This window comes from Varanus komodoensis, unplaced genomic scaffold (genome assembly GCF_004798865.1).
Source record: "Varanus komodoensis strain SLA01 unplaced genomic scaffold, ASM479886v1 scaffold40, whole genome shotgun sequence".
Lineage (NCBI taxonomy): Eukaryota > Metazoa > Chordata > Lepidosauria > Squamata > Varanidae > Varanus > Varanus komodoensis.
The window spans coordinates 7,158,449-7,179,851 of record NW_025335942.1 but is presented as its reverse complement, the minus strand read 5'-3'; the positions used below and the strand labels follow the sequence as shown (position 1 = coordinate 7,179,851).

Sequence of the window (21,403 nt, the reverse complement as noted above, 5' to 3'; positions counted from 1 at the left end):
TATTTAATAAGCAAGATTTCAAAGTATGGACACACATACTTGTGAAGAGATTAATGATTAAAATACATGCATTAACTGGAGTATTGGTTTAGTAAGGGAGAGTATCAGTGAAAATTCAGAGAATGCTCAGTTATTTTTAAAGTTTATTTTTAAAATGGATATAGTGTCCATCAGCCAAAAAGGCTCTATGGCTCTTTCTCAGTTCAATTTATAGGACTGACTGGTCCAGAGAGATATGCGGAATTTTATTTTCGAAGAATGAAAAGGCATTTGATTGCATAAATGGAATTATTTTCATTTTGTATTGCATACATTCTTGCCTAGAAGAAATTTTTATTAAGTGGATCAAATTAGTATCATTCCTGCTGCCTGTGTATACATAAATGGATACACATCAGAATTTTTTTTCTAGACATAGCAATCCATCAGGATTATCCACTAACTCACATCGTTTTTGCAGTATCAGGAGAACCCCTTCCTGAAATTATCTGGACAATGGCAAAAAGGAAAGGAGTGAAATTTGGAAATGAAGAGTGTGAAATTGATTTATATGCAGATGATTCTGCATTGATATTACAGACTCCTGCAATGGTGTTTGAGGAACCTTTGGATTTGCTAAAAACTCTGGTCAAGGATCAAGATATAAAATCAACTGATGTAAGTCAGGATGGAAAGGAATTAATTTAGAAAGGAGAGATAGACCATATAACTATAATAAATTCAGTTGCATGGAGAGACTCTCCAGTTAAATATCTTGGTATATGTATTACCTGGAAGACTGAGGCCTTGTAATCATGACATATAATTACAAGAAATTAATACTGCTCTTGAAAAATGATCAAGAACAAGATGATTTGGGCTGGGAGAATATCAACTGTTAAAATGAATGTACTGCCAATAATACTTTTATTTTTGAATATTCCATTGCAAATGACAAAACAAATGACAGAAGCTGAAATCAAAATGTATTTGGGTAGGAAAAGGGGCCAGAATTATTGCTCCAGTGTTATATCAGTGTACAAATTCATAGTATTTAGCATTTACCTGCATTCAATGGTATTCTGTTGCTTCAGTTCTACCTACATTAAAATCATGGTTTATACCAGATAAAGGAACAAGGGCAGAACAATATAATTTATAATCTAGCATTAACTACTGAAAACAGACTCTGGTTCTGCAATTAAAAAGATACAGAAGTGACAAGGGCAAGCCCTTGCATTAGCAACTTATATACATTTGGACAGTATTGCAATTCATATGAATTTCTGGGGGAAATACAATCTAATTGAGCTTTGAAAAATTATTTTTAAATGACCATATTAACAGTTACAATGAGATTTCTGGAGAAACAGAATGTAATAGAATCTCAGTTTTTTAAAATATTTGCAGATTAGGCACATAATATCCAATCTATCAGCCAAATAAGAGATCATTAAGGGATTGCTCAAGCAATAATATTAAATGGGATACATAACAGAAATCTAGGTCAACTTTGTAAAATTATATTTAACCTTAATATGATAAGGAACATCTACTTGAGCAAATGGGAACATAATTTAGGAAGGTGGTCTACTCCATGTATTTGGGATCATATGAGAAAGTATAACCCAAAGAACTGGAAATCTGGGCCAGTTAATTGCCCAAAGGGGCATACCTGAAGTACAACCAATCTGGGTTATATGGCGATGCATCAATGGCATCAAACCAACTCACATTGCCACTCTGTGCTCTGCTATAGAGCAGAAACAGCATGCAGGATTAGGGCAGAATTGCTGGAATGTCTGTAAGGTTATTCCGGATTTTATAGATTGATAATTTCTAGATCAGCAAGTTTAGCCTATTTGCTTTTCCATCTGGACTTGCACCATGAGATGGGCCACTGCAATATTCTTTTTAAAATTTGTTTCATTTCTATACTGCCCCACGGCTGAAGCTCTCCGAATTTCTGTGATCTTTAAGCCTTACCTTGACATGTATCATACATTTAGAAAGTTTTGTGGATGGTGTGGGTTATAAGTCAAAATATAATGAACAGGATTCTTGCTGAATGACAGACTAGACATCTTTCTGCATCCATCCGGATATGTCAATTTCACAGCAATTCTGGATCTTAAAATTGTTTAGGGAAGTCCAAGCTTGGAGGTTTTCAATTTCTGCTCCATGCTTCTCCTGTCCTACAATCAACTAGATGGGCAATTTTGATCATCTAGCTATGGCACTTCGGTGGAAGAGGAAGGGGGCTTCAGTACGCCCTTTACCCATTCTCCGAGCTTACTTTTTCAACCTCAGAGAAGGTCCTGGCACAGTTCCTTCCTCACTAGCCGGAAGGAGGTCAGTGGCGCTGTTTCCGATTTGAGATCTGGGAATCCAAAGAATCCCATGGCCCATGGAAGCTGCCCAGGGCCACAGGACGGCTCCCTTAATGTGCTTTTAAGCATTCCAACTGGGATCGCTATTTGAAAAATACTTGGCCATATTAAACATGCCAAGCTTAGCAAAATGCTCATCCGGTGAAATACACAGAGAAGGAATGAAAGTGCCCCAGAGAGCTTCAAAGATGCTCACATCACCCTGCAAGAAGTAACACCCCCACATTTTCACTTCTATTTAATTTTAATCATTGAACAAAAAACGATCAATATCCCCGCACTCAATTAAAACACAGTCAGGTTTAAATAATCCATTTAGATTCACGGACTCAACTTCCCATAGTGAGCGATAGAGTTTAAAAAGCTGCTGAATGGGTAAATCATTGTACCAAACGGCTGAGAATTAATCTCTGATAACTAGCTGCAATCTAACGAGGCATCTGTGTCCCAGGGAACTCTCCGCGTGTGCCTTACGGTATGCACGTCATGTCGGGCTCGGCACGGCATTCTTTGTCTCCTTTTACAGGCAGATTTTCGTCTCATTGTTTAGAATATCTTCATACATCTGTGATGTGTGGAATGCATTCATACTAACAGACTTACTATTGTTTTCTCTCCGAGGCTTTGTTGAGCAAAAGACTGTATCACAGTTCCCAATAATTATATTGGTTAATTAATCAGGACAAAAAAGTTTGCAAATCACCGCCTGGTTGCCAGGCAGGAGAATAAAAAATGAACACAACAAAAGCTTCGGCGATATAACAGAAGTAACAACTATCGGATCAGAGAATCTTATATAATGAAGCTATTAATACCAAATCGGGTAATGGTAACATTGCTCCAGGTGTCTCTACTTAAATGCAAACAAAAAGGCTAACATGATGTATATAAAAAGCCAAATGTTACCATGGCTCCTGAAACCTGAAAGAAAAGCGACAGCTTTTTCATTTGATTAGAGAACACGATTTAAATACCAGGGACTGCAGCCAAACAGCCATTTCTGTCTACAAGTCTGTTTCAATTCATGCTGGGGTCAGTAGCTGGTGAACAAAAGGTTGGCCACATTTACCCTGGAGATATCTGGATATAATGCTGGAATAGTCATATTTGAAAGGCAAGACGAACACCGATTCTCCAGCTTGTCTTTCTTTGGCAGTGAGGCATCTTTCGCACACAAGAGCGTGTTCAACAAACAAGCGGGTGTGTCTTGCTCCTCGTGCCACACATTTTGCAAGAGTGATTGTGCTTCGGACACAATAGCTGTGCCGAGTAAACGGCCGTACAGGGAGCAGAACATACATCGGCTGTGTTTGCACAACACATTAAGCCACCCTGTGAATAAGCTGTTCAGGTGTGGGTTGTTTGTGGGACAACCAAGTGTGGGCCTGGAGGAGACCTGGGCTCACCATGGGTTGTTCTTTCCATCCTCCCTACACTCATCCAGTGAGCGTCCCGGTGTCCTTCGTGGGAAACCTCGCCTTCATTCCCCTCGGCTCTGGTGGGAACCTCTTCTGGTTTGCCCTTTCTTGATTTTCAGAGGTTAAGAAACATACCACTGGAACGGTCATTTCTTTGGCCCCAGAACCTGCTGCAAATGCATTCAGTTTGTTCTTTTTTTCCTCCTCTCCCTTCTGCGATTGTGCAAAGGAGCTTGGGGGCCTCCTGGCGTGGGGACTCTTCCTCGGTCAATTTTCTTGTATATTTCAGCTGTCAAAGGGAGCACTGGAGTGGAATAGGCGATACGCATGGAAACTGACGTGTGATTTCAAATAGGCTAATTTGCACACAACTGTTAGTGACTGCTGGCCGAGTCACCAACCGGGAAACACCGCAATAATGGAGGGTAAATTGGTGCATCTGTGGAAACCGTCCCGTCATTGTAGGTGTCTGCATTTCCCCCTCCGTTTACTTCCCACTCATTAAATTTGTGTGCGTATTTTGAGGAAGTGCATTGGAGATGACGAAGCAAAGCTGGAAGTAACTTAAAACAGAGCTGTGAAAAGCAGGGGAGTTAATGTCTCGCTTTTCTGTACTACCTGGGAAGGCTGGGCATGGAGAACACCAGGAAGAATGCATTGCGAAGTGAGAAATATTGTGTCCACCCCTATACATGCACACCCTTTTGGTACACTTTCTTTTGTCACTTTCCATCCAACTTTCAGCTTAAAGTTGACAACTGGTTCCTGACAACTGTGAGAAAGTTCAATCATAGGTGGTTTCTCTTGCCGATTTCCTTGTAGGTTCCGTCTCCCTTCCGTAGCTGAAACAGAATGAAATTGACCAGCCGAGACTATCTATATTCAACAGTATTAGAAGCACACTTTGGAATGACTAACCAAAAAGAGGTGGAGGGAGAAGGAAGACCATAAATGTGCACTTCTTTGTGTCCGAAAGAATAGTTTTTAAAACCACGGAAAACCACTGCTTGGGCATTGGTGAAGGGGCTGTTACCAACAGCAGCAAAACAGGATTGTAAAGAGGGCAGAACTAATCCCCGCCATCCATGACGAAATTGCTCTCCTACATCCAGACGACCCATGGTGGACTGGACAACCACTGGGGTGCTGGATTTGGCCCTGGGCCCAAGGTTCTACCTAAAAAACGGCGAAGAGGCAACAGACTCCCAACGATGCATGATTAGATATCTACCACTATGTTTGAAATCACGCTAGCTCTTCAAGAGGCAAAGGTTGAATTCTGTGCTGTGCTACCACTCGGCCAGTATAAAAACCACATTTTTTAAACACGTAGATTAAGCACTGAGGCTAAAAGTGACGTGAGGCAATCCTGAATGAAATCCTAATTGTACTGAGGTCCTCTCTGTGAAGATCATTATTTACATGGGAAATAATATGTCAGGCATGGCCTACTTACACAGCGGTACCTCGGCTCATGAACACCTCAGTCCATGCGAACAAAAATTTCATAAACATTTTGACTCAGGTCACAAACTCCGCATTTGGTGATGACGCGATCGCGGCCATCCGCCCCCCCCCCCCCCAGCGGGGAGATGGCCACAGTCGTGATTGCACTCGTGCACGGAAGACAGGCGCAACTGCGGTTGTGCTTGTGGGGTGGGGTGGGGAGATGGCCGTGATCGCGCCTGTCTTCCCTGCACAAGCGCAAGTGCGATCTCGGCCATCCCCCCCCACCAGCACAATCGCGCCCGGCTCCCCCCACGAGGGCTTCTGCAAATGCGCCTGTCTATGGCTGTGCTCACTACTGTGCTCGTGCGGGGGGGGGGGGGGGATGGCCACGCTCGTGCGTTGGGTGTGGTGGGGGGGCGATGGCCACGATCTTTGTCACTTTGCTTCATTTTTTTCTGATTAAAAAAATAGTTACAGAATGGATTCACCTGATTTACATTGAACCTTATGGGGAAATTTAACTTGGCTCACGACCAATTTGGGGCATGACCAGATTCCTGGAATGGATTAAGTTCATGAGCCGAGGTACCACTGTATTCAAATAAAAAACAAATTAGGGAACAATTATTCTGAGAATGGGCAACAGATTCTCATTAACTTTTGAACTTGTCAACAGGTTTAAGAATGAAATTCAGATCTCCTTGAAGGCAATGCAGTTATTCCCATTCTTCAGTTCGATTTCCAAGAACTTTTACTGGGCTTTCCAGGGAACAAACAATGAAAAATTTGAGGTGTTTCTAAGTATTCTGAAGACTGCAGAATGGATCTACTAGCATTCTATCTCTGTTGTTCCCCTTAAGTCTATGGCTCGAATCCCAAGCATAAAATTCCTGTACTCACACAAAGGGGTGTTTTTTCCATCTGTTTTATTGGCTGCAGCTGACTGTACACATTCAAAGACTCATCCAAACTTCTGGAGTGGTCTTCCAATGACCACAAAGGACTGTGGCCAAAAACCGGAGCCCAAGTTAAAAAACCAAACCAAACCAAACCTCCGGGAATGTATAGCTTGACAAGTTATTTCAAAGTCAATCAATGCATTGCTTCATTGTGAGTACACTGATCTAAGATTGTGATGGAAGTAACTTTTGCTGTATGAGAAAAAGTTTTAACTAACAGGAAGCCAGAGGGATGCTAAAAACAAACAAAGCAAAACCCCTGAAGCTGAATTTTGAAAACATGCTTCCAGAAATGATGAATCTTTCTAAGAGGTACATCCACCCTTCACGCTGATGCAGTTTAGCTCGTGCTATTCTGAGCATGCTTGCCCTTCCGTGCACTAGAGAGCATCTGATGTTGAACTGGGGCTACATTTTCATTTTCTAGGGAACCACCACGCCTCCAGGTAGCAGCCAGATCTCTCCCAGGAAGCTGGGTGGGGATTTATCTGCCTGCCATCACATCTGAGCACATTTGGGAGCGGCATCTCTTCCCCAAACTGAACATCTTCCCCACAGGGTGCTCTGAAAGATGGATTGGGAAGGTTTGTATCAACTGTGCAAACGCCGTGGCTTCTGAGCAGGTGGGGAACCAGCTTAGCTGGGAATGTCAGGTTAGCATTTATGCAGATGGAAATGACTGCAGGCACAGGGAGATCCTGGCAATTCAGGGGGTGCAAAACAGAGGAAGGCGCCATCACAGAAATCAGCAAATCGCAATATTGTTGCCAAAAATTACCCCAATAATAAAGTTATTTATTATCGTTATTATTTTGTTTGCATTTGGATTCAGTTCTCTTTTGTCAATCAAGGCAGAACCTAGGAATTGCTGGAATCCACAGTTTGACAAAATCATGAATGAGAACCAGGAACCAAGAAGTCACTGGATTTCATGTCCACGACTGGGACTGATTTTTCTGTTTACATTCTTTGTAATTGCTCAAGTTATATTTGAATTTTCTGGGCTGAGTCAAAATGGTTCAAAGATTGGAAATTTGACTTCTTCATCTTCCAATGTGATATGACTTTTGTAGGGGGGTATGAACTGAAATCAAACATTTTCTAGGGGTGCAGGGCAAAGCACTCATGTAGGGCTTAGGGCTTTCTCAAATGTGGTGCCAAAGCTCAGAATTGTCTTTCCCAGACAAGTTAGCTTGTTCCTTCTATTTTTGAGAACTGGTGGAGCTACTTTGATTCAACATTTGATGCTTGGCTGGCTCTTTCTTTGAGTTGAATTTCCCCCCTGTATTTATTGGGTACCTGTTTTTATGTTTTAAAGCCTTTCAAACTCTCAGTATTGGTTTGAGCTTCTTAGCAGAACATGGAAAGCGGGGTATAAGAATGCCAGCACGTGGTGGCTTTTGTGTTGAAGGAAACTGTGAATTCAGAGGAAGCATCAAAGCAGGAGCAGGACTGGCCATTGCAGTCTCCAATCCTGGTGAACCTTCAGGGAAGAGGGAATCAATTTAACAAGCGACAATCTTGTCTGGGAGATCGTATTGCTGGGTTCAGGATTCCAGCCCCCAAAAGACCATCACCGACCCTTAGCTGGAGTCAACAGCTATGGAAGGGACTAAGCCCTTCAGCTAAGCAGCTTTCACTCACGAAGGACAGAGATAATCTGAGCTTCTTGAGGGCCATTTGAAGTGCTACCTGTTCCACTCAACTGTGCCTCTTGTGAAGCAGAACTTAAGTTATTTGATTTTACTTGGGTTTGCTTTCCAGAACTCTTATTTATATCCACGCATCGTGTGCCTCAGGTTAGAAACCCATCCAGCTAAGAACACAATCTGGGACAGACAAATGCGTTTATTTATCTTCTTCTCATTTGTTATTGTGAACCTCACCAATACAAAATGGAATGAAACAAATGAACACAAAAGCAAGCAAACAAAAAACAAGCAGCAAACCAACAGCAAAAAGATCCACCCCCCTGAAGGGGGCAGGGGAAAGAGCAAGAAAAAAAACTGTCCTGAAATTAACAAAACCTGAGATTCATAGCCTGTCTTCCGGGTGTGTTTTTAGGGCAACTTGCAATAAAATATTCAGGGCATGATAAATAACTAATAAATAAAAGTAAGCTTAATACAACAAATATTTTAAAAAGCATAAAAGCAGCAAAATAATCAGAAAATAGACAATATTGGGGAATGAGGGCCAGATGAGACTCTCTTGAAAGTACTCCAAAGGAAACGGCTCACATTGATTTTCCTGTTTGATATAAGGGGGGGGGGGGATAAATTCAGCCTTTTCCCATCAACATTGATTTGGTTGAGTATAAAAATCATGATTATATTATAATAATAAAAACACTGGATAGGTTAGACCTAATAAAATGTTCAAAACATACCTCTGGTTTCTTCATGATCTCTATGAAAAACATATGATTCTTCATGGGATAGATAACAATTAAGACATCTCCAAACTCTGTCGGTATGATGCCCCGCCGATAATTTCTGGTATGTTCGGACCAGACGATGTGAACCTCGTCATTTCCCAAGTGACGAAGCTGAAAAGGAAAATGGGCTTGCTATTAATCAGAATGACAAAACCAGTGTGAGGAGTTACATTGGAAAAACTGAATTTCATGGCGATGGTAGATATATGTCAAGAAAACTCTACCTTGGTTGGTTGCTTTCTGCTCACTGAAAAGCAAGCAAAGATTTTTTCTTAAAAAATATTTGAGGGACTCTGGCTGGAAAGATTGTGTCACCATTTGGTAATCTAAGTGATTTGTCAGTATTAAGGCTGAGTCTAAAAACGGGAAGATTAATTTCAACCCTACGACCATTCACTTGGTGCTACCTCACAGCATAAACTACTTCGGAATGGTATAAAACACATATTGCATAAAATGATGCAATTACAGCTAAAGCCAAGCTCCTGCAGTGCCACTTGCTGTTCTCCAGCCCAGAGCCTGTAGAACGTAGCTTTAAAAACGTTGGTCCGGAGCGATGGCTGTCTCACGACTGCGTGCTTGGACAGTAAGCTGGGTTTGTTGTAAGTTCAAAGATCATGGTTTTTGAAGGAATGGAAGAGTTCGTGATAAATAGCTTGGCCCAAAACTACTCCATTTGGGAGAAAACATGTTCCTTTATTAACTTCTTTTGTTTGCCATGGAAATTGGCCTTTTCCGTGGTGCTTAATGCATTTTGTATTTAGCGCATTTTGCAGAATAGCTCAAAACCAGAACATTCGAATGAACCTGAAACAAGCTACTTTTCTTGACATGTTTCCAGACTCACAGAACTTAGGGCCAAGACAGAAAATGAGATACTTTTGCTTAGTTTTGTTAGATCGTACATGTAGGCAACAGTAGTAATTTTAAAGTCATAGAATTTGTCACATTTTTTAAAAAAAAGTCAAATATCCTATGAGCAACTAAAAACTAGTGGGAGGTGTACATAATAGTTCCTGCCAGTTGTGAAGGTGCATGGTCTAGGTATTGACGCCAAACACATTTGCCACAGTTGCTGATGGACAAGGCACAAGCTTCCACTGTGACCTTGCATTCCACATAAGCGCATCTGCAAGCGGAGCAGGAGGAACGGAAAAGGGGGCGCACACGAGGAAATTGTCCTAGGTTTTGCAGGAGCAAACAAGCAGAGCTTTTTATTGCAAGAAAAGGGGCGGGAGGGGGGATGGCATCGTCTGCCCCTCACACGAATTAAGGAGAACACAAAGGTGCTGGTGCAGTGTGCGGTTGTCACTCGCACGGGTTGGAGCCAGTGAGGCCGCAATCCTCATGTTTTAATAAATAAATGTTTTAATAAATAAATAATAAATAAATCCGCATTCATTGGCACCCGAGGGCAGACACACGACAGGCCTGCTCCTGGGATGACTTCCCCACAGATAAGCTCCCCTGAAGTCAGTGCGGCTGCTCGTGAGGAAGGCTACTCAACACAAATTGCTTTTCCTCTGAGTGGACACGGAACCATAGACTAGCAGAGCTGCCAGGGGGCCATCGGGTGCAACCCCCTGCTCGGTGCAGGACTCAGACGTAAACCATCCCTCTGGGAGGGCTGCCCAGCTGCATCTCGAATGCCTCCAGGGTGGGAGAGCCCACCACCTCCCGAGGCCACGGGTCCGATGGCTGTGCTGCTCTCACCGTCAGGAAGTTCCTCCTGATGTCCATCCAGAATGTGGCTTCCTGCAATTGGAGCCCATTATTCCAGCACTCTGTGCTGAGGAAGAGAACCTGCCCTTCCTCTTTGTGACAACCTTTCACGTACTTTGTTGAGTTTTCCGAGCTCAGCTTATGACCTACCACGCCCTTGGTCAGGCTTGATCAACCCGAGTTGTACCGCTTCATCCAAACTAATCCAGAAGAGGTCCCATGATAACACCGGGAGGCCCATTTGGCCCTTTAGCCGAATGACCAGGAGCAGCTGTCTTGGTGAGCCTCCGCTCGCATTTTCTTGAGGTAAGAGCCCAAAGAAGACATTGTGGAGGCTTGAAAAGACTCTTCAATCTATTTCCCCCACAAAGGACAGGACAGGGGAAGCGGGGGAGCTGCATTTGGAGAGAAGCTGCTGCAGAAGGTGGAAGGGCAGCACCCGAAGGATCTTCTGCTCCAGGGTTACTACAGGCCTAACAGAACGCCACCGCTTCTCCAGCCGTCTACGAAGACGCATCTGATCCCACAAGAGTACCACAAGTTTAGCACACTCACACTCAACAAACACACAGAAAGTAGGGAAATGGTAACATATAAACAAGTTGAGACAGAACCGGCCTGACGAAATCTGGATCTAATGGCTGAAGTAGTGTGAGGAGAGCGTGGGATGAACCCTGCGGCATGTGGCAGAGAGTCAGGCACTAAAGAGTGCGGGCTCCTTCCAGCAGCCTATGCTCCTCCACAGAGTGGTCTCATGATAGGAAACGTTTCAAAAAAATCCAATATCAACAGATCCGTTTTGGTTCTTTGATTCTTTAACTAAGGGCCAAGACAATCAGCACAAAACACGGTTACAACAAAAGAAACCCCTGTCCAAATTAAGAAGTTAGATCAAATAAAGGCTATATTTATGGTTTATTCTACTCATTTATTGTAAGCCGTCCCGAGACATTTGTAGGGGGTGGGTTAGAAACTTAAGAGGATGACTGAAGCTCCAAACCTGAGCGTATTCATAGAGAAACATTCTGTGGCTCCTAGCATTTCCTAGCCATTGATGCTAGGTGGGGAATGCTGGGAAATTTTAAGCCTTTTTTCCTGTATACACAGGATTGTAACCTTATTGTGTATAAGGTTGGTGGCCGGTTTGCAGGGGATGCCGTATGAGGCGAGACTGAGGGAGCTGGGTCTCTTCAGCCTGGAGAAGAGGCGACTCCGAGGGGATCTGTGGGCGACATACAGGTATGTGAGGGGGTGTCACACGGAGGTGGGCAGAGACCTGTTCTCCCCTGCAGAGGAAGGCAGGATGTGCTCCAACGGAGCAAAGCTCAGGGAACCCAGGTTCAACCTGGATGCCAGGAAGCACTTCCTGACGGTCAGGACCCCGAGGGTGTGGAATGGGCTTCCATGAGAGGCAGTTGAGGCCCCATTGGTGCGGGTGTTCAAGGAGATGCTGGATGTGCACATGGTGGGCATGTCGTGAGCGAAGCCGGCTGGAGTCAGGGTCAGACTAGATGGCCCGGGAGACCCCTTCTGACTCGCTCTGTTTCTATGTTTCTATGTAACCCAAGCAAGGGGGATTTCTTCTCTCCGGCACTTCCACCAGAAGGTGGAGGAAATTGCCTCCTCACTGGGCAATCCATTGAGTTTCTTATGGATAACAAATGCTTCTCAACACTGTGGACAAGAAGTGCAATTAAACAAGTTATTTATTACAGGGATACTTTGTATGGCACGGCACACTCATAGTTACTTTGGGGTTTTTACACGAGTGCTTAGTGAGATGTCTTAAGGGCTGAAGCAGGCACCCTGATCGCTGCAAGCTCCTCAATGCCCTGGTCCCAGATCGGACGCTCAGGCTCTCCACCCACAGACCCTCCGAGCCAGCTCCAGCTGCTGCATGCAGCCTTCCTCAAACACACTCGAGCGCCTCCTGTGGTATGTTCTGCTGTTTGGGTTTTTGCTCCCGGCTTGTTTAATCTTCAGCCTCTTGGCATAATCCCTGCTCCTTGTTCCTGATCTTCACCAGACACGCAAGGTTATCCCACAGAGAGGGAGCAGCTTACGATGCTCTTAGCTACTCACTTTCTCCTGGCCCTTCCAAAACACCACACATGAGCCAGCAAGTGTGTGTTTCCTTCTCTGATTATCCAGGGGTCTGAATGCCTCAACTGTCGACTCCCTGGCTGTCATTTCTCAAGCACTCTTTTCCACCAAACAGAACTGAATTTATCCGATTAAAGTCCCATCTCAAAGCATTCAGAGTGATAGCTCCCCTTTCCCCATCTGATATGTGCGCATCTGAGAGTAACACAGAAACACAGCGAGTCAGAAGGGGCCTCCGGGGTCATCTAGTCTGACCTCTGGCACCAGCCGGCTCCGCTCACGACATGCCCGCCATGTGCACGTCCAGCCTGTCCTTGAACACCCGCAAAGTAACAAAGCAAGGCCTCACAAAGGTCACACAAAATAAGCAAGCAACGACAGTTATATAGAAAGCATTTCTTCAGATTGTCTGAAACAAGCCTGTGGCATTCAAATTCTATTAAGGTGAGACATTACACTAATAAATATGAATAGAAACAGAATCTAACCATTGCATGTGCTGAAAATACTTCTATAAAACCAAATTAATCACCAATTTCTTATAAGTCAAAAGTAGTAGAAAGGCTTAATTGCAGAAAAACTTTCCTATTTCTGTATGGTGGGAAAATGCCTAGCAGAAAGTGTTACTATGTCATTCGCTGAATTGAAAAAGTATTAATAGATTGTTATCAAAATAGGAGGAGCTAATAAATGAATAAATAAGGCTATCACAAAGAGGAAGGTCACGATCTCTTCTTGCCAGAGTGTAGGACATGGAATAATCACTTCAAGTTGCAACAACCCAGATTGAGGCTGGACATCAGGAAAAGCTTCCTCATGGTCAGAGCAATACGGCACTGGGACCAGCTGCCTGGAGAGGAGGTGGGCTCTTCCACACTGGAGACATTCACGGAGAAACTGGGCAGCCCTCTGAGAGGGATGGTGTGACTTGGTGTCCTGCAGCAGCAGGGGGCTGGACTAGATGGCCTTCATGGCCCCCTCCAACTCTACTCTTCTATGATTCTATGACTTTCTGTAGTAGGTCTGGCCTGTATCCACTACGACTGAACTGTCCAGATGGCCCTACCTTCCTCCACATTCAGAGGTCCTGGGAAGCCCCAATGGATGCTGCCCAAAGAGGATTTGCTGGTTATACAGAGTCAGTCCCTTGAAACAACCCAGCCACTCCCTTGCTGGCAAAACGATGATACCAACAAGTACCCCTGCCCCTGGCATCCATCTCGGCTGCAGCAACACACCCACGCAACTAAAAAGCACATAAAAACCCACCTGGAGATAATTCAGGGAATACAGACAAAAACAGGCACGTAGGTGTAATCTAATGCCTGAACGGAAGCTGATCAAATATGTTTTGTAGTTCAAATATATCTAAAACCAAGCGGTAAGGAAGAGTGAGAAGAACTAAGGATACTGGAGCTACACTGAATCTCTTCTACACACACTGGTGTGTGTGTAGAAGGGGCAGCGATTTTTAGTTTTAATCTATTGTAGTCCCAAAACATAACAATGAGCCCAGGAAGCTGTCAAATTCCCATGAATGAAATGCGCAGACATCTGCTGAAGGGCTGGACCTTGAACATTATAAGGCCACATAATTAGATGATTTCTTAATTCTAAGCACCGTACAAAAGCATTTTAATGCTTCATAATATTGCAACTTTGATCAACAGCACCATCCTGCTACCACAGACAGTAACAAAGCACCAGGGATACTAGCGCTGAAAACAAAAGCAACAGATGCTTATAATGAAAGACAAGTAACCTTAAACTAACAAATACGAACAAAGGGATAAATGTAGATGTTTGTTTTAAGATAGCAAAACAGGGGCACTTAGTAGCTACTCCATGGCGCAACCTTTTCAGAGGATGTTCACAAGGAAGCATTAATTTCTATAGGGCATGTAATATTAGGAGCAGAAACTAGCTAGATGCATCTTTTCACTGTTTAGGATTCAACAGAAGTGACTGTTCACAGGACGCAGGTCTACGAAGAACCTGCTTCGACTTTTACTCATCGCACCCTGCCTTACTTCCCCCAGCCGCAATTGCCATGTCGGAGGGAACAATGCCTTATTTTGCGGGCCTGGCAAACACAGCTGCACGCTGGGGGCAAACTCGCGTGTCTTTCTGCGTCTCCCACTTGATTAAATCGCGTCCGAGGGACTCTGTGTTGGGCGCTCGGCTCTCTGCCTGCCAGGCGACACACCAGCGCTGACAGCGGTCATGGAATACATGCCTAATGGTTTGACCTCCTTTCCCTGCTAATTGTGTTACAGAGGCAGCTGGTTCGAGAAAGAAGTTGTCTGTGTGATTGAAGAACTTCTGCTCGGGGTACGGCGAGGCCTGGCTGCCACTTCCACTGAGTAATGGCCGGTCCTGACACCCCCTTTGTCTGCCTGACAGAGTGCCCATCCTAAAATCTAAGTTTTATTTGTAAATTAACCAAGAAACTTCCTGCCAGAACAACACTGCCTGGAGACCGATAATGTGTGTCTTTCATTCCCTTTCACTCTTACTGTATTCAACGCCAATTGGTTTTCTGTTGCCAGCCAGCCTCAGGCTATAAAAAGGGTTGTAAGACATAAGCACAATTATAGTCCTGCAGTCAAATGAATTGAACAAATCCAATAGCACTGCTCTGTCTCTACTCTGCAAACCCCTCCAGCAGTTAGATTAGCTGCTAAAAATCTAATCGGGCTATAACTAATGAATTTCTTGAGTAAAGGAGCAAGAGTTCAATAGAGGGTTATAACCAGGTTTCTGAACTGAGAAACTCTTTGAAGCTAATTGTTTTTTTAATCTGGTAAGCCATGTACAATTTTGACAAGGAGCTATCGGGATGTCGCTACTGCTATTTACTGTCCATGTGGCTGCAAAGCTGTGGTTGGGGGCTGGGGGGGGGGAGAAATTCTACTCATAAAAATAAACCCTTAAGCTCCCTCAGGAATGGCGATCTTTTTTTTTTTTTTTTGGCTATTCACCCTCTATTACTTGAAAAGTCACAATGAAAATGTGGTTTCTAAGCAGGCTGTTAGGAAGCCATGCTGCATTGCTTTCGATAATTAAAAAGCACGTTCCTAATTATTTTATCCCATGGCAATTTACAGGCATTCCTTACTAGACTTAAGCCTGTTTCTTTTAGAGGGCATGTGAGGGTATTCTGCATGAAAAAACAGGCTTTCCAATAATTATTACTATGACATCTGTCTTATTTTGTGGGTCATAAGATACACGGCTTGCCAACGAATGGACGCATTTTCTGGCAGGTGGTTATGACGTTCTGTCATGCTACTGAGTCTGTCAGCTAAGCAAGTTGTTCCGTGATCTGTTTACGGGGCTCGGAAACTGGCCAAGAAAGAAAAAGCCCAAAAATGGAGGAGCACAATCTTATCACCTGGAATGTCAGAAATACAAGGAGCGAGTCTTCTCAAAATACAGAAGCATTCTCAGAAGAGATGGAGGGAATTTCACCCTTTAAACATTTATTTATGGGGAATAGTCATGCTTAAGTTACACTCGCGAGACTCTTGAAAATAAATCTCCAGACTTGTTTTGTGGCAGGGGTTAGCCCCCATTTGGTCTATTGTCCTCTACGGGGCCCCATTGAGAAGGAAGCTGCCCATTTTCCTGATAAATAAGCACCCCCAACCAACCCTAACCCTTCACAAATTTACTTTCAATCTCTCTCTATCCAGACAGGGCCTTTCAGAGTAGGACCGAGCTCCAGCTAACCGGAAATACGTACAGCAGGAGTCATTTGAAATCTAACATTGTTTTGAAAAGTTTGCTATGGCCAAGACTGAATCCAGAACACGAGAACCTATTTCACCGTATGGCCGTATCAAGAGGAGAACGGCCATCTGGGAGAGCCGGGTGGGGGCTTGGGCAATGATCCTTGGATGCGAGAGTGTCCCAATCTTCACCTCTGAACTGGTGGAGGAGATGGTGGATTTCAGTGCTCATGTGTAGAAGGGTTCCTTTGTAATATTGGATAACTTCTTTTGCTGGAGAGAAAAGCAGCTGGGGTGGGGGAAGGGGTTGCTGACCTCAGCTTTTTGCAGCCTGCTCAAACCAGGATGAAGGACAGCAGAGGAAGAGGGACTTTTACTTTAAATATTTGGATGCTGCCTTTGAAGCAGAAGGCAGCTTCCTCGAGGTAGCCTCAGAAGCGAAGTTTTAAACCACAAAATAGAAAATGCGAGTCGCTACAAGAGAATTACAGCGTCTGAAAGAGCAACGAATGCCCATGTTTATAACATTGAAAAAAACACAGATAAAACCAGAAGAGAACATACAAGTCTTCGAAACTTTTTTCAAAAACAGTCAGGGAGGAAATCAAAAGCACAGACCAGCATGGGGCATCCCACAATGGCGGGGTGACCACAGAGAAGGCCCTGCCGCTTGAGTCTACCAGCTGATAGACAGGATTGGTAGGCACACGAGCCAAGGCAGGTTCATACAGGTGTCAGGCAGCATTTAAAAAACCGGGCCCTGAAGCATATGGGGCCTCAAAGCGCATACCAGCACCTTCCTGGCCTCGGAAATGCGATGGCAGCCCAGCTTCCTGGTACAGGATGGGGGCGTGGAGGACCACCAGCTCTGGGTTCTCCACACAAGTGGTGCATAAGCCAATGCTAACAAAAGGCCCCCCTGGCAGCTTCCCGAGACAGTGCTAAGCCCACATCTTCCTTCTCCTCACCTTCCTAAGGCCGCTCCCTGTGATGTCAATAAGCTGTCCCTGCACGTTGGGGAAACCTTGCGAGAGAACATACTCTAATGTCCGGAAGCTGCAGTTGGTCCAGCTGCTGGTCCATTCCAGGGCACAAGAGGGGACGGGACCACCATATCTGGGAGACCACGGCTTTGCTCACCATGCCTGCAAACATGCCAAGCTTCCTCCTAACCCTGGAGCTGCAGTGGTGGGATTGGAGCTGGGGAAGGACGACCTCTCTTCCCTTTCACCCTTGATTCAGAGGATGCCTGGGAAGGGTGGCTCTTTTCTCCATCCCTCCATCAACTCCCCAGCTCCAAGGTTAGACCTGGAGATGCAAACAGGAGATCCGTTCTGAACTGATACCGTACTTTGGAATCGCAGCATAAGATTCCTTCAGGGAAGAGCTGGTCCTGACAACAATCAAGTTCTGGTTGCCCACCAAGGCCATCAAAATTTCTGGACACCAATCTTTTCTGCTGTCAGAAGCCTTCAGAAGAAAAGTAGAGCATACAGGAAACTGGAGAATCTATGAAGGAACTCCTTGAGACCTGCTATAAATTTGACTTACCCCATAACTTTTAAGGATTGAGGGCCGACAGGTTTGCCCCAAGTCTTGTTTTTTTATATGCCTCTCTACAGAGGGCCATTTTCATGTGCTGCTTTATTCCAGCCCTTTAATAAATCTGTAGAATCTAATTTGTGCTTGACAAAACGTGGCAAACGCATATTCTATCACAAGTATGTTTAAAGGGAGCAAGCTGCTATGGCGCTTACCTTTTTGGTCAGGGAATCGTCAGAATCAGAGGGCATCCGTGTGGACACATGGAAAATTACTTCCACCGTCGAAGTAGCGTAGTAAGGTGCTGTTTGTCCAGTGCTTCCGTTACGTTGAAGGCCGCCCATAAATCCACAGTGAGTTGAAAGATGAACCTTAATTAAAGAAAGGCAGAGAATGTATTCTTAATCTTTAAGCTTTAACAAACTTAGCCAGAAGTTAATTTCCTTAGCATCTCTATATGAAGAGGCGCAGAATTAACATCTAATGGTAACTCAACACAGAAGAAAAGATGCTTCTTTGGCTGCATGCTAATTTCTAATCTTAGTACCAACTGTAGATTTCTGGAAACCGCCCACTTTAAAAAGGGTTGTAGTAATTAAATGGGTTGTTTTAAAAACATAGCCTCTGAGAGTTTATGCAATATTTGTAATATTCTCTCTTGCATCTAAAATCCTGCAATTGTGGTTGTATTTTTTAGTGACTCGCTGTAACAGGGCACGTGAAACTGACTTCTGCAACTGTAATTCAATTTTGGACTATTCAGGACTGGTACCTACATTTTTATGGCATTGCTCTGTAAAGGGCCATGAACATCAAGGCAGCTTGGGGTGCTGTCTGGCAGCCATGGGAAAAGTAGGAGACCTGTCATGACCTCATAAAAGGTGGGGACTCCATCTTCCCCTTTTTCCCACCCTCATGGGTTCTTTCTTGCTGACTGCCAAGGGACCAAAGAAGGAACCCTGTCTCTGGAGCAGACGAGTGAGAAAGGTAGGGCATTCCAGGTGGCAGATGGGCACAAACAGGTCACTGCCATTCTTTGAAGAACTAGGTTCTTCCTCAGCCCCTCTTCCTTCCGAGCAATCCCTATTGACCCTGAAGTATCCATGAGGACTAGTGACATTACTCCTTTTTTTAAAAATGGTGTTGTCTAAATAGCTTTTTTTTAGCACTCAGCAGAAAGTCCTATGCAGAGACAGCTCTGATGGCTGAAACCAGTTGTCCTCCTCCACTGAAAGCCGGGCTGAATGGTGGCACCCAAGTTCCGCACGTGTACGAAGCAGCAGCTCAGAGTTGCTCAAAGCCACTGCTAGCCCTGAAAGCCACATGCTCCACAGAGCAGGTAGGTGGGGGTTTCCCTCCCTCCCTCCCTCCCGGGGCCAACAGCCAAGAAGTAAACACAGGACTTCAGACACTCAGTGAATCCAAGCCCACACTCTGATTCTATTATTTCAAGGACGAATGCTTCGTTAACATTTACCTCCCAGCCAAGTCCGGCAACGAAGTCTTCGTAAGCCTGGCTTCCCTTAGGATTGGACAATATGGAGCATTTATCCTCTTGTCCTTCGGCGATGTAAAACACAGCGATCTTGTGAGTTTCGCGGCTGCAAAAATCAAGGAGATCTTAACGAAAAGCTCAGGCTGCAGTGCTGTCCGTAGGGTAAGCCATTCTGAAAAGCACGGAGTCTGAAGCGGGGTCAAGGCGAAACACTCCCTGCCCTAAATGTTGTCCCACCAGCTGCCACCCCCACCCCCCCGCCAGAATGCCCCAGGCACAAGCATTGTACTAGGACTCATTTTGGAAAAAGGAACAGCTGCCATTTCCTTCCTGGAACGCCCAAGACTAACGCTGCATCTGGGACACTCTGGAGAAAACGGTGTTTGGGCCAGGAAAAAAGAATGTTTCCACCCACAGCCAAGCTCCCCGAAGCCACTCCGTTTCCCCTTAGCCCTTTCCAGCCTTCTTATTGCAAACCATTTTAAAATGCGGGACGCTTGGCTCAACGAGGGTACAGTTCCTGCTGCAAGTCCAGACACGGCGGGGTGTTTTCTCCGTCCGATGGCAAAAGGTGTCACTTGTGCTTGGAATCGCCGAGGTGGCCGGCTCAGCCTGCCCCAACCGGTCCCTTCGGGCCCAAGTCCAAGTCATTCCAACACTGGCATCACTAAGCAGATGTCCTGGCTGAGGGCGCCTACGAACCCAGTGCTTCCACTTAGCCAAGCTCATGAAGGAAAGGCTGTTCATGGGAGTGAACGGTGAACAGTGTTTTAGGGTCCATCTCAAAGCTGGGGGTGAGCCATTACTGGACAGTCAACAGGCAAAAAACCAGAGGTTCTTCTGGAACCGCAACCCCGGCAAGCGAGTTATCCCTCTGGAAGTCCCTCCAAGGCTGCCACAAAGAGGAAGGTCAAGATCTCCTCTTGCTGATGCCAGAGGGCAGGACACGGAATGATCAAGTCAAGTTGCGACAACCCGGGTTCAGGCTAGATATCAGGAGAAGTTTCCTCACTCACTGTCAGAGCAATAGAACAGTGGGACCGGCTGCCTGGAGAGGTGGGGGGCTCTCCCACACTGGAGGCATTCAAGAAGAAACATCAAGCCCTCTGAGTGGGATGGTGTGACTTGGTGTCCTGCAATGGCAGGGGGTGGACTTGATGGCCTTCATGGCCCCTTCCAACTCTGCTATTCTATGATTCTAAGTGAGGAAGGACCAGAGGAGGGGAAAAGAAGTGGAGAGGTGTTCTCTTCTAGCACAGATGCCATGAGCAAGTCTCCTTGGAAGTAAGGGAGCCTGGGGCAGGTATGGGAGGAATTTGCACCAAGTCTTCTCTGATACAGGTGCCCAGGTGTAGTTTTTTCCCAGCAAAGGGAGGAAAACCTTGCTAGGGGCATCGTGGCTCTTCAAGGAACCAGGCAGAGAATGTGCACAAGGCTGTGCTCAATTGAATGCATTCGTCCCTTTTCATCTGTCTTTTGCCACCTATTTGCCCCTTGGCATGTGGTCGTGTGCTTAGAACCTGACGAAGCTTTCCCCCATTCTATATGCATCCCAAATCCTTAATAAATTGTTAATCCTGCTTCCATCAAAACCCAAACCGTGTTTTGGGATGAAGGGGTGGGGAGGCATCCTCGCCCAATTTCAATGCTCGTATTTACATGCAGCGGGCTGAGCAGACCCTGCAATCTTGCTGTCTCCCCTTTGGGCCCAGGAAGTCTGCAAAGCATCCAACACAAGGGAGCTTCCCAGGCAGCCATTTCCAGGGGACCAAAAGCACTCCTGAAGTGGGGAGACTGGTCTGCTTCGCTCGCATGGTGTTGGCAACCGACGCCTCTCTCTCTCTGGGATCCTTCCCACTTTCCTAGGTGGAGCGTTCACCAGCATCTCGCGTTTCTGCCCACTGATAATCCCGTAATGGCTCATCCCCAGCTCCGACATGGATTCTGAAATATGCCTCATTGCTAGGCAGGAGGGGAGTTTATTATTTAATAGGTCGGCTAAGTAGCAGCACTTGGCCTAAAGGTGATCTTCCCCAGAGCACCTGCATTTCATTGCCAGCGTCCAGACGGCAGGCATCATTTCTCCCCTCCAAATGCACAGGGGTGTCGTAAAAGCACAGCAGTAGCAAATAAAATCCAGCGAAATATATTGCCTGAGATTGAAGTCTGAGGGTGGGA

The 21,403-nt window shown here is 45.2% G+C and overlaps 1 protein-coding gene across 6 annotated transcripts in view; it reads right to left on the bottom strand.

Annotated features, from left to right (window-relative positions):
• Positions 1–21,403, bottom strand: part of RALGAPA2 (Ral GTPase activating protein catalytic subunit alpha 2) — a 154,574-nt gene that overhangs the window by 50,129 nt on the left and 83,042 nt on the right. For 4 of the 6 annotated variants that reach the window (XM_044442946.1, XM_044442948.1, XM_044442950.1 and 1 more), the window contains exons 34-36: positions 19,208–19,331; positions 17,946–18,101; positions 8,585–8,743 (exon numbers count right to left, since the gene is read on the bottom strand). In XM_044442946.1, coding sequence (XP_044298881.1) covers positions 8,585–8,743; positions 17,946–18,101; positions 19,208–19,331 — 439 coding nt within the window. Of the gene's footprint in view, positions 1–948; positions 4,630–7,082; positions 8,446–8,584; positions 8,744–17,945; positions 18,102–19,207; positions 19,332–21,403 lie in introns of those variants that run through there. The other 2 variants (XM_044442952.1, XM_044442951.1) reach the window with 2 other exon arrangements.